The sequence below is a fragment of the Tamandua tetradactyla genome, chromosome 2 (genome assembly GCF_023851605.1).
Source record: "Tamandua tetradactyla isolate mTamTet1 chromosome 2, mTamTet1.pri, whole genome shotgun sequence".
Taxonomy (NCBI): Eukaryota; Metazoa; Chordata; class Mammalia; order Pilosa; family Myrmecophagidae; genus Tamandua; species Tamandua tetradactyla.
In genome coordinates, this window is record NC_135328.1 from 78,357,088 (window position 1) to 78,376,028 (window position 18,941).

General features: G+C 40.0%; 1 protein-coding gene across 2 annotated transcripts in view; it reads right to left on the reverse strand.

The window, feature by feature from the left end:
• Positions 1-18,941, reverse strand: part of ADAMTSL1 (ADAMTS like 1) — a 998,876-nt gene that overhangs the window by 131,963 nt on the left and 847,972 nt on the right. For both annotated transcript variants that reach the window (XM_077148079.1, XM_077148080.1), the window contains one exon: positions 17,924-18,134. In XM_077148079.1, coding sequence (XP_077004194.1) covers positions 17,924-18,134 — 211 coding nt within the window. The remainder of the gene's footprint in view (positions 1-17,923; positions 18,135-18,941) is intronic.

The following is an 18,941-nucleotide window of genomic DNA, read 5'->3' on the forward strand; positions in this document are numbered from 1 at the left end:
CCCTTTACCATTTTATCTATCTAGAAACTTCCTATCATCCTCGAGGGCCCAGCTCAAAGGACACTTCTTCTGTATGGCCTCTGCTACCCCCTCTGTATCATGGTGGAATGAATCGCCTCCTGTCCCACCCTGACCTGGAAGGTACTCTGACTTTCCTGTAAGAGCTGGTTGTGTACGCTTCTTGTCACTTTCCCCCATCTCCCTGTGTGCACATTGCACCAAGAGTTTTTTTGAGGAAAGGGAATTTTTTTATCTCTGTATTCCCCGGTGCCTAGTGTAGCGTCTGGCAAAGAGTAAGTGCCTCATAAATGTTTTGTTAAGTTGATGATTAGATGAATGAAAGAGCCCAAAATCCATATGTTTAAAAGATGTAAAACAAATACCCAGTTGATGGGCTGAGCATCGACCTTTTATCAGGCTGTTTTATCATCAGCCAGAAGCTGCTTCTAAAGAAGTCAAAGGTGGGTTTCAGCCAATTAGAGAGTGTGTGCTCTGCTGGGCGCTTTGACATTACAGATTTGGAGACACCCATCTATAGCTGAGCAAATACTGTCAAGAATTTTGCTCCTAAATATTTTGTTTCATCTTTGCTCAAAATGTTTCCTTAATATGTTTATATTGATGAAAAACTGCTTTAGAAGTTAAAAAAAATTATGGTAGCTGAGACTTAAAAATAGTATAGGCCCCAGTCTACGATGACAGTATGAATGTGCTGAGATTACCTGATGAAGATGACAATTCTTAAGTGAGAGGCAGAAGTTATCAAAAGGAACAGCGCAAGAGAAATTTAATAAAATGAAATGTAAAACATTTGCTTTCATGGATCATCATCCAAATAATATTCTGGTATGAAGGGGTAGATCTCTGATAAGTTATTATCTTAAAATACATAAAGAGAATAACCAAAATAACATTTATATTGTTCATATGAGTTGCTGCATGTGTTTCACAGTATATGGTCATGGGCTCATTAATTTGATAAGTAAGAAATACAAAATAAAGAAAACACTTAAAAATTTTGTTTCTATTAAAAATACAATGGTCACGGGACATGTATTTTTAAAGATCTTCCCATGAACAGCACATTAATAAGTCCTGCCTTTTGTAACACTTTTGGCCTCATCTGGGTAGTTAAATATAATGAGAGCTGAGTTCATTTTCTTAGTACCTCAAGTCATATTATTGAGCTCAATACAAAATGATATTTATGTTCATTTTTCTGCTTCTAAGGTCAACTTTCCAGCTTTAAAATAATGTTCTATGCTTATGGCATATTTATTTCATTCATTTATTCACTCATTTGTTCATCAAACATCTTGCTGAGTGCTAGGCTACGGATTTAAGATGAATAAAAAATGGTTATTAAGCCTTAGGTATTTGAAGTCCAATGGGGAAGGAAAAAATTATCAAATGTGATCAGTTTTACAAGAAAGGGAAACCAGAGATTTCTGAAAAAGTTGGAGAGGGATCTATAGAGGAGGTGACATAAGAGGAGTTGGCCAGGAACTGCCATGTGCATATGTTGTGTGTATATACAACAAGGATATGAAGGAACACAGCATGTTCAACAACTCTGAGGAGTCCTGAGAAGGTAAAGCATAGTATTCAAGGAGAAGAGTGGTTGGGAAATGAGGCAGAGAAGCCAGATAAATGGGAGACAGTGAAGGGCCCAGGTTTTAAAGTAGGGTGTAATGTGATCCAATTTGTAGAGAATGAATCAGGCGGCATATGCAAATAGGTCCCAAAAATACTGCCCTGAGAGGTGTGCCATGGAGAAAGTGCTGCCTGGTCAAATAAGTCTACATGATATTGCAGGCTGTGCCCTTCTCTGGGGATTCTCAGCACACATTAATATTTTAAAGGCTCAAGAGAGGACCTGTAGGCGCGGTTCCCCAAGCCACAGAGGCTGGCGACTGGAGCCCCTCCCACACACGCGGCTTCCTGGGCCCGCTTGGAGCCTAGGATCAGTGGTTCCCCAAGCTGTGGTGGCCAGCGACCGGCGCCCCTCCCACACACGTGGCTTCCCGGGCCGGCTGGGAGCCTAGGATCAGCAGTTTCCCAAGCTGTGGTGGCCGGCAACCAGCGCCCCTCCCACACACGCGGCTTCCCGGGCCGGCTGGGAGCCTCGGATCAGCGGTTCCTCAAGCCGCGGCGGCCGGCGACTGGAGCCCCTCCCACATGCGCGGCTTCCCGGGCCGGGTGGGAGCCTCGGATCAGTGGTTCCCCAAGCCGCAGCAGCCGGCGACTGGCGTCCCTCCCCCACACATGGCTTCCCAGACTGGGTGGGAGCCTTGGATCAGCGGTTCCCCAAGCCGTGGCGGCCGGCGACTGGTGCCCCTCCCACAACACGTGGCTTCCCAGGCCAGCTGGGAGCCTTGGATCAGCAATTCCCCAAGCCGTGGCGGCTGGCGCCCCTCCCCAACAGGCAACTTCCCGGAGGGAAAGGAGTCTCCAACAGTAGTAGAGACTGAGCCCAACCTAACACTAATAGTGGCATTAATGAACAACTTCTGACTACTAAAAATAGGCCCTCAGCTCAGGCGAAAATGATCAAGGTGGAAATCACCTATTGGGCTAACTAAAAAGAGGAAAGGGGGCGAAACAGAGCCTTCTGCGGCTGTTTTTATGGAGGCTTGGTTGCCTCTGGGCTCAGTGCTGGGATTACACAGGTTGCAACTGCCCCGAGCGCAGAAACAGGCTGCTTTCAGGGCTCTCTACCACCTGAACCTTCCCCGCGGGAGGGGTGAAATGCAACTCAGGTGGAATCCCTCTCTCAAGGAATTCAGATACCAGGACTTCACATTTTGAAGCCATTAAAACCAGCCTACAACCTTTCCTCTGTCTCCACCACACACCCAGCAGCGAGAGTCTTCCAAAGTTAAAGGAGCCACAACATCTTTTGCTGGTGGGTCTCGCAGACAGACAAGCACCACATAATGGGCAGGATAAAAAAAACAGAGCCCAGAGACTTCACAGGAAAGTCTTTCAACCTGCTGGGTCCCACACTAAGGGAAATCTGATTAAATGCCCAGACACCCAGCAAAAAATAACATATCACACCAGGAAAATTGAAGATATGGCCCAGTCAAAGGAACAAACCAATAGCTCAAATGAGATACAGGAGCTGAGACAACTAATAATGAATATACGAACAGAAATGGAAAACCTCTTCAAAAACCAAATCAATAAATTGAGGGAGGACATGAAGAAGGCAAGGGATGAACAAAAAGAAGAAACGGAAAGTCTGAAAAAACAAATCACAGAACTTATGGGAATGAAAGATACAGTAGAAGAGATGAAAAAAAACAATGGAAACCTAAAATGGTAGATTTCAAGAGACAGAGGCTAGAATTAGTGAACTGGAGGATGGAACATCTGAAATCCAAAAAGAAACAGAAATTATAGAGAAAAGAATGGAAAAATTTGAGCAGGGGCTCAGGGAATTGAATGATAATATGAAGCGCACAAATATACGTGTTGTGGGTGTCCCAGAAGGAGAAGAGAAGGGAAAAGGAGGAGAAAAACTAATGGAAGAAATTATCACTGAAAATTTCCCAACTCTTATGAAAGACCTAAAATTACAGATCCAAGAAGTGCAGCACACCCCACAGAGAATAGATCCAAATAGGCGTTCTCCAAGACACTTACTAGTTAGAATGTCAGAGGTCAAAGAGGAAGAGAGGATCTGAAAGCGGCAAGAGAAAAACAATCCATCACATACAAGGGAAACCCAATAAGACTATGTATAGATTTCTCAGCAGAAACCATGGAAGCAAGAAGACAGTGGGATGATATATTTAAATTACTAAAAGAGAAAAACTGCCAAACAAGACTTCTATATCCAGCAAAATTGTCCTTCAAAAATGAGGGAGAAATTAAAACATTTTAAGACAAAAAGTCACTGAGAGAATTTGTGACCAAGAGACCAGCTCTGCAAGAAATACTAAAGGGAGCACTAGAGTCAGATACGAAAAGAGAGAAGAGAGAGGTATGGAGAAGAGTGTAGAAAGAAGGAAAATCAGATATGATATATATAGTACAAAAGGCAAAATGGTAGAGGAAAGTATTACCCAAACAGTAATAACACTAAATGTTAATGGACTGAATTCCCCAATCAAAAGACATAGACTGGCAGAATGGATTAAAAAACAGGATCCTTCTATATGCTGTCTACAGGAAACACATCTTAGACCCAAAGATAAACATAGGTTGAAAGTGAAAGGTTGGGAAAAGATATTTCATGCAAATAACAACCAGAAAAGAGCAGGAGTAGCTATACTAATATCCAACAAATTAGACTTCAAATGTAAAACAGTTAAAAGAGACAAAGAAGGATACTACCTACTAATAAAAGGAACAATTAAACAAGAAGACATAACAATCATAAATATTTATGCACCGAACCAGAATGCCCCAAAATACGTGAGGAATACAGTGCAATAACTGAAAAGGGAAATAGACACATATACCATAATAGTTGGAGACTTCAATTCACCACTCTCATCAATGGACAGAACATCTAGACAGAGGATCAATAAAGAAACAGAGAATTTGAATATTACAATAAATGAGCTAGACTTAACATACATTTATAGGACATTACATCCCACAACAGCAGGATACACCTTTTTCTCAAGTGCTCATGGATCATTCTCAAAGATAGACCATATGCTGGGTCACAAAGCAAGTCTCAACAAATTTAAAAAGGCTGAAATCATACACAACACTTTCTCGGATCATAAAGGAATGAAGTTGGAAATCAATAATAGGCAGAGTGCCAGAAAATTCACAAATACGTGGAGGATCAACAACACACTCTTAAACAACCAGTGGGTCAAGGAAGAAATTACAAGAGAAATTAGTAAATATCTCAAGGCAAATGAAAATGAAAACACAACATATCAAAACCTATGGGATGCAGCAAAGGCAGTGCTAAGAGGGAAATTTATTGCCCTAAATGCCTATATCAGAAAAGAAGAACGGGCAAAAATTCGGGAATTAACTATCCACTTGGAAGAACTGGAGAAAGAACAGCAAACTAACCCCAAAGCAAGCAAAAGGGAAGAAATAACAAAGATTAGAGCAGAAATAAATGAAATAGAGAACATGAAAACAATAGAGAAAATCAATAAGACCAGAAGTTGGTTCTATGAGAAAATCAATAAGATTGATGGGCCCTTAGCAAGATTGACAAAAAGAAGAAGAGAGAGGACGCAAATATATGAGATCAGAAATGGAAGAGGAAACATAACCACTGACCTCACAGAAATAAAGGAGGTAATAACAGGATACCATGAACAACTTTCTGCTAATAAATACAACAATGTAGATGAAATGGATGGGTTCCTGGAAGGCATGAACAACCAACTTTGATTCAAGAAGAAATAGATGACCTCAACAAACCAATCACAAGTAAAGAAATTGAATCGGTCATTCAAAAGCTTCCCAAAAAGAAAAGTCCAGGACCAGACGGCTTCACATGTGAATTCTACCAAACATTCCAGAAAGAATTAGTACCAACTCTGCTCAAACTTTTCAAAAAAATTGAAGTGGAGGGAAAGCTACCTAATTCATTCTATGAAGCCAACATCACCCTCATACCAAAACCAGGCAAAGATATTTCATAAAAAGAAAACTACAGACCAATCTCTCTAATGAACATAGATGCAAAAATCCTCAGCAAAATTCTAGCAAATCGAATCCAGCAACACATTAAAAGAATTATACATCATGACCAAGTAGGATTCATCCCAGGTATGCAAGGATGGTTCAACATAAGAAAATCAATTAATGTAATACACCATATCAACAAATCAAAGCAGAAAAATCACATGATCATCTCAATTGATGCAGAGAAGGCATTTGACAAGATTCAACATCCTTTTCTGTTGAAAACACTTCAAAGGATAGGAATACAAGGGAACTTCCTTAAAATGATAGAGGGAATATATGAAAAACCCACAGCTAATATCGTGGATCAGGAACAAGACAAGGATGTCCATTATCACCACTATTATTCAACATCGTGTTGGAGGTTCTAGCCAGAGCAATTAGACAAGAAAAAGAAATACAAGGCATCAAAATTGGAAAGGAAGAAGTAAAACTATCACTGTTTGCAGACGATACGATACTATACGTCGAAAACCCGGAAAAATCCACAACAAAACTACTAGAGCTAATAAATGAGTACAGCAAAGTAGCAGGTTACAAGATCAACATTCAAAAATCTGTAGCATTTCTATACACTAGCAATGAACAAGCTGAGGGGGAAATCAAGAAACGAATCCCATTTAGAATTGCAACTAAAAGAATAAAATACTTAGGAATAAATTTAACTAAAGAGACAAAAGACCTATACAAAGAAAACTACAAAAAACTGTTAAAAGAAATCACAGAAGACCTAAATAGATGGAAGGGCATACCGTGTTCATGGATTGGAAGACTAAATATAGTTAAGATGTCAATTCTACCTAAATTGATTTACAGATTCAATGCAATACCAATCAAAATCCCAACAACTTATTTTTCAGAAATAGAAAAACCAATAAGCAAATTTATCTGGAAAGGCAGGGTGCCCCGAATTGCTAAAAGTATCTTGAGGAAAAAAAACGAAGCTGGAGGTCTCACGCTGCCAGGCTTTAAGGCATATTATGAAGCCACAGTGGTCAAAACAGCATGGTACTGGCATAAAGATAGATATATCGACTAATGGAATCAAATAGAGTCCTCAGATATAGACCCTCTCATCTATGGACATTTGATCTTTGATAAGGCAGTCAAGCCAACTCACCTGGGACAGAACAGTCTCTTCAATAAATGGTGCCTAGAGAACTGGATATCCACATGCAAAGAATGAAAGAGGACCCGTATCTCATACCCTATACAAAAGTTAACTCAAAATGGATCAAAGATCTAAACATTAGGTCTAAGACCATAAAACAGTTAGAGGAAAATGTAGGGAGATATCTTATGAATCTTACAATCGGAGGCGGTTTTATGGACCTTAAACCTAAAGCAAGGGCACTGAAGAAAGAAATAAATAAATGGGAGCTCCTCAAAATTAAACACTTTTGTGCATCAAAGAACTTCATCAAGAAAGTAGAAAGACAGCCTACACAATGGGAGACAATATTTGGAAACGACATATCAGATAAAGGTCTAGTATCCAGAATTTATAAAGAGATTGTTCAACTCAACAACAAAAAGACAGCCAACCCAATTACAAAATGGGAAAAAGACTTGAACAGACACCTGTCAGAAGAGGAAATACAAATGGCCAAAAGGCACATGAAGAGATGCTCAATGTCCCTGGCCATTAGAGAAATGCAAATCAAAACCACAATGAGATATCATCTCACACCCACCAGAATGGCCATTATCAACAGAACAGAAAATGAGAAGTGCTGGAGAGGATGTGGAGAAAGAGGCACACTTATCTACTGTTGGTGGGAATGTCAAATGGTGCAACCACTGTGGAAGGCAGTTTGGTGGTTCCTCAAAAAGCTGAATGTAGAATTGCCATATGACCCAACAATACCGTTGCTAGGTATCTACTCAAAGGACTTAAGGGTAAAGACACAAATGGACATTTGCACACCAATGTTTATAGCAGCATTATTTACAATTGCAAAGAGATGGAAACAGCCAAAATGTCCATCAACAGACGAGTGGCCTAACAAACTGTGGTATATACATATGATGGAATATTATGCAGCTTTAAGACAGAATAAACTTATGAAGCATGTAATAACATGGATGGACCTAGAGAACATTATGCTGAGTGAGTCTAGCCAAAAACTAAAAGACAAATACTGTATGGTCCCAATGATGTGAATCGACACTCGAGAATAAACTTGGAATATGTCATTGGTAACAGAGTCCAGCAGGAGTTAGAAACAGGGTAAGATAATGGGTAATTGGAGCTGAAGGGATACAGACTGTGCAACAGGACTGGATACAAAAACTCAAAAATTGACAGCACAATACTACCTAATTGTAATGTAATTATGTTAAAACACTGAATGAAGGTGCATCTGAGCTATAGTTTTTTTTTGTTTTTTTATATATTTTTTGTATTTTTTATTTTTATTTTTTCTCTATATTATTGTTTTATTTCTTTTTCTGTTGTCTTGCTATTTTTTTTCTAAATCGATGCAAATGTACTAAGAAATCATGATCATACATCTATGTGATGATACTAAGAATTACTGATTGCATATGTAGAATGGAATGATTTCTAAATGTTGTGTTAGTTAATTTTTTTTAATTAATAAAAAAAAAACAAAAAGAAAACACTGTCACCTAGAGAAAAAAAAAAAAAAAAAGAGAGGACCTGTAGTAAAGACTCATCAATACCTAGCTGGGAAACACCGGATTAGAGTTAGGCAAGACATTACAGGAAGACCAAGAAAAAGCTTATTTGTAATGATTTGGTTATTTGATTGTCAGGGCCCAAAAGCAGTAGAAATGATGATTTAGGAAGATGAGGGGAGTCAGGGAGATAGACACAGCAGGTAAACTCTGCAGGACTTGGGTGCTGACTGAATATGAAGGGCACAAAAAGGCTGAGAATGACTCCAATTTCTACTAGGAAATAGGATAGACAGTGGTGTCATTCACGTCATAAAGATCAATGAAGGAAGACCAGGTCTTCTGGAAAAAGGGTGGCATTGGACCTTTGCGGTTTAAGGTAATTCGGGGACAAATGAGGCAGAGATGACCAAATGTAGCTCGAGACAAGGCTTAGTATATAATATGATTCTTACCTGAGCCAAACTGAATTAGGCCTTAACGAAACACAGGATGGTGAGGGCTGGAATCTCATTGACTCAACAAAATTATTAAAATGAGCACAGACATTTGAGCTGAAGGATTTTGTAGTATTACCTCACTCGTCTAACATCCAGTAAACGTTCTTAAAGAACCTGGGATGAAAAAGAATGCACACTGTATCCTCCGTTACCCTGAGAAGCATGGGGAGGCACACCCACTAAAATTCAGGGCAATTATGCTGTTTTTTGCAAATAAATAAAAACAAAAACACTCAACATGTGAAATTTGACTTCTGGTCTTTGTTTTGCTTACATTTATTGTTGTTTGTAAAGATGAGATCCATGTCCATTTTCTTAAGGTATACACTACTGAAAATGAGATAAACATGCTAATGTATATTTTTTCTTCCCAGGACATATTTACAATAAATATCATCCCTAGTTTATGTGGATTTATACATTAATCACTGGAATAGAACAAAACTGATGATGAAACCGCCTCTTTCTGCCAGAACTCAGCCCTTTAATCCAAAAGAAGGTATTCTTTTCTCGGTGTGTATTTAAACCTAGAAAATGAAAATTTTCATTTCCAAGCATTTATAGTTATCATTAAGAGTCTCTTTTCTCTTAATATAATCAGCAAGGACTCCTCTCACAGGCCTGTTTTACCCAGCTTGAATGACAGGCATTTCTGAAATCTATCCCTGATTTAAAAAAAAGTTTATAGGGAAGTGGCAACATAATCATAGTTTCAAGCAAGCAGAAAACTAGGGGCTGTGGTGACTGTTTCAGTATCTGCACATGTGTGTGCAATATGTGTGTGCAGTTAGATGGACACAATTCTGAACATCAAACATAAGCAACACAGAGAAATATAAACTATGCTTCATGGTGGAATCTCCAATTCATTTCAATTTAATCCTTTGAGTACCCTTCTTTTTTTCCCACTCTTCTTGAAAAAAATTTTTTTTTTTTAAGATTAAGACAGAGAGAACACTGAAGCCTGAGATTCTCCAGATGGTGGGGGTTGAGGGAAGAGTGGGAGGAGACGGGCAGGTTCTCAACCTCCTGCTCGGTCCACAGCACAGGTGGGTGCACTAATAGTCCTCCACTGTCCACATCCTAATCCTGAGAACCTGTGGATATGTTGCCTTATATGGTAAGAGGGAGTTTGCAGATGTGATTAAACTAGGGATCTTGAGATGGGAAGAGTATCCTGGATGATTCAGGTGGGCCTGACGCAATCACGGGAGTCCTTATAAGATGGAGTGGGAGGATCAGAGCAGAGAGAACGTAAGACAGAATCAGAGGTTAGAGCGATGCGCTTTGAAGATGGAGGAAGGAGCCAGGAGTCCAGGTATGCAGGTGCCTGAGAGCCTCCAGAAGGAACACAGGCCTGCTGATACCTTATTTCAGGCCAGCGATACTGAATTTGGACTTCCGACTTTCAAAACTGTAAGATAAAACATTCCTGTTGTTTCAAGCCACTAATTTGTGGTCATTTGTTACAGTCAGAATGGGAAACTAATGCACAGATGCACTGCTCTGGGTATAGGCAATGGATACGAGTTTTGTGTAAATTACTCATTTTAGGGCTGATATCACATTTCCTCACGATTTAACGCTTCCTGATAAATGGCAAAAAAGAATGGGAAACGTGTCCCTGCATAATGGAAAAGAAATGGGTTTTGCAGCACTTAGGCCCCATTCCTCATTTGCCGCCATAGGATTTTGGCAAAGCATAGGCTTTCTGAGTCTTCTTTCCTCTTAGGAGTAAAAAAGAAAATACAAGAGGCAGTAGAATTCAGTATGTAAGAGCTGGGATAGTGGAGCCAGACTGCTTGGGTTCAAATTCACATTACCCTCACACTGCTTCAGGTTCCTCACCCGTAAAGTGGGACAATCCTCACACAGGATAGTGAGGATTAAATGAGCTAAATACATGTTGAGAACCGCCCTTCACACATGAAAGTTCTATATAGTGCAGTTCATTTTTTAGAACAGGTCCTGAAATGTAACAAGTGCTCAATAAACATAAACCCAGCAGCCCTGCCACGTGTCTTTTCAGCACTGCAGGCTCAGCTGCACAGACGTGGACCGGGTGCTTTGGAGGCCTCAGTGAGGCGTGGTCCCACCTTCACTGACCTGAAAGTCTAACTCGGAAGTCAAGAGAAGTTGCCTGTCAGGGAAAGGTGGTAGGTGATTGCCAGACGAGCACTGCTCGCGGTGAACACCACGTGGCCGCAGTGTGGGCCTTGAGCAAGGGAGCCTTCATCACAGAAGAATGAGGAATCCCACTGGACTTTGATAATCAGAATGGAAGGGGACTGCCTGTGAGCAGGGAGAGGCATGCGCAGATAGAAATGTACCACTGCAGATGTGAGAACTGCGGCTGGAGATGAGGCCGGGGCAACACGCAGAGGGGTGAAGGCCCGACTAAGCCACCTGGGCTTTATTTCATGGCAATTTGGAGTCACTGAAAAAATCCTGCAAGAGGACTGTCATGGATCGAAGTGTTTTGAAAAGCTTAGAATGGCTTAGACTGGTAAACAACAGTGGTTCTCAGTCATGGGGCCGCAACATACCAGTGTGACATGATCCCTCATGAAGTATGTAATGAGTAATCTACAGCCAACACCAAAGCTGGTGAAATATGTTTGTGTGTAGACATCTGTCCATAAATTCAATAAATTAGAGAAGATTCAGGAAACTAATGCACTAAATATGCAAGTGCTTTAAAAGCCAGCCAAACACAAAACAATTTATTAAAGTTAAATTGATAAAACCAAAGATTAAATGAGTCCATCATACGAGATCAAAATAAAAACCTACCGAGGGAATGTCGTGTATGAGAGAGAAGTGAAATAAGTTGATCCCTTGTTAATTAAAGTTAGAATTAGATTTCTGCTTCATTGCTGCTTAATTGTTTCTAAAACGAAATTTTAACCTAAATACTTTAGACTCCATGCTAGGTCCCCTCCAGATCTGCAGAATGCATAAATATTCACTATTTGCCATTGGTCAGGCAAATGCTCTACAAAGGTTAAAGGAGGGCACATTCCTATCTGGCAGATGACAATTCATGTAATTTATGTTTTTGTTTTTTTTTTCAGGGGGAAAAACAGACACATGAACTCAGTGGTAATCCTGTGACCAAGGAAAGGGAGTTTCTCCCCTCAAACAGGCTGTAGTGGGTTGGAAGTAGCCCTGAAAAAGATATATTCACATCCTAACTCCCAGAATCTGTGAATAGGACCTTATTTAAAAAAGGGTCTTTGCAGCTGTAATCCTGGATTATTTAGGTAGGTCCCAAAGGCAATGACAAGGGTCCTCCTAAGAGGGCCTACAGAGGAGAGGGGATATGAGGATGGAGGCAGTGGTTGGCATGGTATAGCCACAAGCCCAGGAAGCCAAGGAACGCCAACAGCCACCAGCAGCTGGAAGAGGCAAGGCAGGATTCTTCCCTAGCGCCTGCATCCGGAGCGTGGCCCTGCCAGCTGACACCTTGATTTCAGACTTCCGGCTTTCAGAATTGTGAGAGAATAAGTTTCAGATGTTTTAAATCACCAGGCTTGTGGCTATTTGTTGCAGAAGCCACAGGAAATTAACTTAAAGGCCATCAAATTGTTATCTGTCTTCCTTTTTTTTTTTTTGCATGGGCAAGCTCCAAGAATCGAACCTGGGTCTCTAGCATGGCAGGTGAGAGTTCTGCCACTGAGCCAACACTGCACTGCCCTGTCTTTCTTTAAAAGAAGTGTTTTGTTTCCCGGTCCCTGGTTGTCTCTCCCCCGGCAACCCCTTTTTCCCCCATGAGTAAAATGATTGTGGGTTGGGTGCTGAAAGATTAGAGAAGGCAGCATTGGCATCTGGTGGATCAGGCAGCTGAATGACAAGCCCATGTGAGTCGTAGGGAGGACCGTGAGGAATCAGATGGCTAACCAGGCAAATGGACTGTCAAAAGCCGGGATCTCATTAAAGAATTTACACTAGTGGGTGTCCTGAAAGGATAGCCAACTAGCCTGCAGACACTGCAAGTTACTCTTGACTTATTCCATTGTAAAGTATAAACAATGACTTCCTCCCTTTTAACAAGCCATCCGTAGGAGCTGATTTTGTCTGAAAAAGCTTAATTAAAGTAGGATTTTAGGAAAAAAAGGTAAAGAATAATCTGGGTTTTCTTTTCCCTCCTGTTTTAGAGAGATTCCTAGGAGTAACCAAGGGTTTTTTAAATGGATCCTATGTCCCAAACTCTTAACAGACGTTTTCTCTAGAGGGTAGGATTGTTTGTAGCTTTTCACTTTCTGCTGTTATTATGGTTGAATATTTTTTTGCAGTCATTACGTATCAGTTATGTGATAAGATATTTTTTAAAGGTTCTATTAAAGTGTTGTCACTGCCTCATGAGATGAACTTCAAAGCAGTTGTTTACTGTTAGTTCCTAATCTGAAAAAAATGGACTTAAATATGACTCATCCTCAAAGGTTCTCTCTAATGGATAAAGTTAGAAAAAGTTGCCAAAATAAATCTCGGTAGATGTAGATGGAAAATGGAAGAATAATTGACTCTTTAGGAACCCACTATTTCAAATAGGGATAATATCTAAATGCCTATCTCACAGGGACATGAGGTGTGTTTGTGTATATGTGGCGCTAGACCAAAAAAGGTCATGGAGATGGAAACCAAGAAAGTACCACGGGTCAATACTATCGTTCAATAGCATCTGAAAAGAGGTTGGTACTTTGCTGAATTTCACTCCTAGGTCAATATTATGACTTGTATCCAAAAACAAACAGCAGCAAGCTATAAAGCCAGAATTTTCAAGGCCTGTGAGGAGGAATTCTTTAACTATTTATTCATTTTGTCATTCAATAAACATTTTACCCAGAATTTACTATGTAACTGATGGCAAAATAATAATACAGGGACTTACTAGTTTCGACTTGTTTGAAAAAAAGTTTTTTCTCTATAGATAATGAGTTCAACAGTGAATGTTCATTTGGGTTGATCCCTTGCCTTTTCTTAGGATTGGCATAGGGCAAAGGGACAGTGTGAGGTCAAAGATTTTCTCTTATCAGAGGTAACAGTTTTAAATGCGCTAGAGATAAGGACATCTGGGTTCTGATCCCCATTTGATGATCTTGAGCAATCTATTTCACATAACTAGGCCACAATTACCTTTTCTGTAAAACAAAAGGACTTATATATAACCCATGATTATACATAATGGACGCTTTCAACTATAGCAGTCTGCAAACTAGGGGGTTCAGTGCCGTGAAAATGTATACACAAAACTGGGTGGATGGCCAACTCTAAATCTGCTAGCTGTGTGAGCCTTAGTTTTTTTCACATCTAAAATGAGGCTACTAAAATCTATCTTGTACTGAATCACGAGGATTAACTGCATTTAGTTGTGTAATTATATTTTATTAGCAAAACACTAGTATATAGGCATTCAAAATACATTACATACCCTTTACTACCACAAACCATCATATAATAGCACATAGTAGCACTGAATTTCTTAACTTAGTCATATATATTTAAGCCCTCAAAGAAAATAGTTTCTGTTTCCAGATGCTTTCTACCTCAGTGTTTTACTCACTCATTACTGCTTGACAACTTTGGGTGCTTTACCAAAGCACAGTCCTGATTTAGTAGGGAGAAAGAAAGGGCTTTGTTGACTGTGAAGAGCACTTGGGTGCCTGGAAATGGATACCTCTGCACAGCTTTAAGGCAGAGGTATGTAAACTACCATCCTCCTTTCTGAGTTACGGTGACCACATAATTTATTTTCCAAATTGGGACACTTTTCAGAGTGAGAGACAGTCTTAGTAAAACCGGGATGTATGCCACCCTACCTTTCAGACTTATGTTTTGTGACTTTAAAGTAACTCTGATGTCATAGTGGGAAGGAAATTGCAAAGCAAAATTTTATCCACATTATCTATGTAAAATCCTGCTGTGTTTTCTTGAAGGTATGTGTTTTAATTTCCTTGAGTGCTCAAGCAAATACCATGCAATGGTTCTGGTTAAACAACAGGAATTTATTTGCTCAAGGTTTTGAGGATGGGAAAAAGTCCAAATCAAGGCACGGTCATGGCCATGCTTTCTCCCTGAAGACTGTGGCATTCTGGAGCTGGTTCTTGGAAATCCTTGGCCTTTGGCTTGTCACATGGTAAGGCACATGGTGGCCTCTTCTGGCCTCTCCCTTCTCTTTCAGGTTCCATTTATTTGAGCTTCTCATTGGTCCTCTGTAGCTTTCTTTCTTATCTGTTTGAGTTTCGTTCTGCTTATAAAGGACTCTAGTAAAAGTGTTATGACCTCTTTGAGGAGGGCCACACTATAACTGATGTAACCTCATCAAAGGTCCTACGTACAATGGATGGGTTCATACCCACAGGAATAGATTAATGTTAAGAACATGTTTTTCTGGCATACAAATAGCTTCAAACCACTGCATTCCACACTTGGGACCCCCAAAAGACATGTTCTTTCTACATGCAAAATACATTCATTTCATCATAACATCCCCATAAGCCTTAATTAATTTCAGAAACAATGCTAAGTATGAAGACTCATCAAAATTGATTATTGATATGGTCTGTCCTGGAACATAATTCCACCCTCTGGACCTGTGAAAGCTACAGAACAAGTTATCTGCTTCCAATATGCATGGGAGAGACACATGTAGGATGGACATTCCCATTCTGATTGTGAGAAATTAGAAGGAAAGCAGGGGTTATGGGTTCCAAACAATTCCAAAACCCATTGGGGAAAACTCTGTTTAGATTTCAAGGTCTGAGATTCATGTATAGATTGATGTTCTGTGCTCCAGGCCTGATGGGGCAGCAGCCCCACCTCTTCCAAGTGTTGGCACAATGACCATGATATCCCCAAACTTTGGAGTGAAGGTGCCCCGTGCCCCCTCTCCAAGCACGGGGATGGTAGCCATGCTCTTTGCAAAGCCCCTGCCATATGTATCATCTTCTCTGAGCATTGGGGTGACAACGCTCTCCCTTAACAATGGGGTACAAGGGCTGTCCTTCCAAGGATGGGAGCAGTCCCACTCTTTTCACATACATGAATGGGCTTGCTCTCTTAGCCTGAGGACTTATTTTTGGTCCAAAATTCAGCTTCCATGGTTCTTTCCTGAACATCATTCTTCACTTAATTTGTCCTTTCTCTGTCCCATTAGTCCAGGCTGGCAGTGGATACATTCATACCAACTTCATAAAAATATGTCGGTTTTGCATGTAGTCTAATAGATTAGGATTGCATCCATTAGACTACATCCATTAGACAGAAGGACTTTCTACAGACACTTCTTGGATAACTGCACCTCTAATCATGACTGAAATCACTTGTCCATGTTCAATTAAAGCCTCAAATGGAGCCCTATCCCTGGCAACTCACTTTCTGGAAGCTCGGAATTTTCTAAACATCAATTTCTGGTTTCTTTGTCCCCAGGAGTTCAGTTCTCAGCTTATCCCTCTCCTCTTGCATTTCACTATAAGCTGCAAGGAGAGACCAGGCCGCATCTTCCACACTTGGCTTAGAAATCTCAGCAAAATATCCTAGTTCATCACTGTCAACTTTGCCTTCCATCCAACATTAGAACACAATTTTGCCAAGTTCTCTGCCTTTTCATAACAAGGATCACCTTTTTTCAATTTCCAATGGCACATTCATCACTTCCTTCCAAGACTCTTCACAAGTACCTTTAGCATCCATGTTTCTACCAATAGTCTCTTCAAAGCAATCTAGGCCTTTTCTATCAAGCACCTTACGATCCTTCTAGCTTCTACCCATTACCCAATTCCAAAGCTATTTCTATATATTTTGAATTTGCAATAGAAGCACCTAAATCTGTTTTAGTTTCCTTTGCTGCTCAAGAAAATACTATGCCATGGGTTGGGTTAAACAACAGTTTATTCGCTCATGGTTTTGAGTTTAGGAAAAAGTCCAAATGAAGACATCATCAAGGTGATGCTTTCTCCCTAAAAATTGTGGCATTCTGGGGCTGGCTATCAGAAATCCTTGGTCTTTAGCTTGCCCCCACATGACAAGGTACAGGGTGGCCATTCTGGCTTCTACTTTCTCTTCCAGGTTCCATTGATTTCAGCTTCTGGCTGCTCCCTCTATTTATTTGAGTTTCCTTTTGCTTATAAAGGACTCCAGTAATAAGATTAAGGCCCATTCTGATTGAGGTGAGCCATACTTTTATTGAAGTAACCTCATCCAAAGTCCCACTTTATGGGTTCATACCCACAGGAAAGGATTGAGTTAAAAATATGTCTTTCTGGGGTACACACAGTTTCAAACCATCACAATGTACAAAAAGACTATTAAACTAAAGTTAGATAAATAATTAGCCTATTAATATTAGACAGGATATTATAATAAAATAGTGGTGTTTTTATTATTTCTATGCTTTAGAGTAGGGGTCAGCAAACTTTTCCTGTTATGGACAGATAATAAATATTTTAGGCTTTGCAGGCCAAGTGATCTCTGTCACGACCATCCAGCTTTGCCATTGTAGTAAAAAAGCAGCTACAGTCAATATCTAAAATAATAGGCATGACTGTGTTTTTATAAAGCTTTATTCACAAAAACAGGATGTGGACTGAATTTGGCCCAGAAGCTACAGTTTTCCAACCCTTGGTTTAGAACAATGGTTCCAAATATCTGGAATTCACAGGACCACTAAAATTTAAAAAAAATGTGGGAATTGACTTAGGACTTATTTTTCTAAGTAATAATTTTTAAATAAAATAAGAAAAATTGCTTATTACTTTTACTTCTTAGAGTTTTAAATAGCAAAAAACTAGAAAGACACAACTTCAGAACAAACGTAGCTTTATGGAAAACCTACTACTATGGCCCTTATTCCTCTCATTTTTCCTTAGCCTTGTGAAAACTTTGTCAGGAATATGCTAAGGTTGATAGGTAGGTTATTTGACTTGCTTTTGGAGGTCACTGGGTGGAGTACAGTATAAAGAGTGTGAGTTTGTCATTAGGTTGAGGTAGTACTAAGAAGGGAGGGATGAGCAGGCCTTGAACATTCCTTGGGATAATCAACCCTGAGAGGGTGTTTACTGTCCTGAATCACCACTGTATACAAACACTCCAATGTCAAGTACCGCAGAACTCACCGGCTGCCACTGTGCAGGGTACCAGGCTGGAGGACAGTTGAAGCGATTACAAGCTTGCACCGTGCTGGGCTTGGGCTGGTGACACAGGTCATCAGCTAGGATTACAGTTTCATTCATCTCCCTGGAAAGCAGGTGGGAGCAGAAGATGTCTCTGGTCTGTAGGCCAACTCCACAGGTTGCACTACATGCACTCCATTTTCCAATTTCCCATCTGAGAAGAAATCAAAGCAAGAGGAAGTTGTTAGTTCCTGATATCCTGCAGATATCTCCCACAAAATCAACAGTCGCAAATGGAGTAAAAACACCTAACTGGGAGTGTAGAAAATTCCATCACAAGACCAGCTGAAAATTTTATCCCAAGCCTAGAATCCATTCTCTCTCTTGATTCTCTAGAATTCATGAAGAATAAATCAAAGAGTGCTAAAATGGAGCAACCAAATTTTACCAAAAAAATCATCACTAATGGCTATAATTATGTACATTTTGATGGAACACATAGGTTTCATCACTATAAGGGTATATGCTAGATAAGTACATAAAGGCTTTGTGCACCCAATCTTAAATAGTGGGTCTAACAGAAGGTTTTTGGACAATTGAATATTGGGTGTAGCCAAAGCCTTTCTGTTAATCTCTCTAACCTCCATTCTTAGCAAGACTGAAAAGTTGTGCTTGTTTTTAATGTGACAAGTCATTGACTCCACCTTCCTTCACAATTCCATCACAGCACAGAAACACCTCTGTCTTATGTATAAATATCATCACTGCCTGGGACTGGAAAATATAACAAAAGTAAAGGCTGCTAAAGAAATCAGTTTTCTTGAGGGGAAATAAGTTGAGAAAGAGCCTCATTATCTGAAAGTAGAGTCAAACACAGAGATGAGTTCAATTGGCCAGTTCCTAATGGCCAGGTCTTGAGAAGTGTATTTATAGTGAGCAAAGGACCTATAAAAACAATCCCACTGCATTTTTCTATTGGGCCAGCCTCCAAAACAGGAATGATAAGGACAAGCTCAGTTGC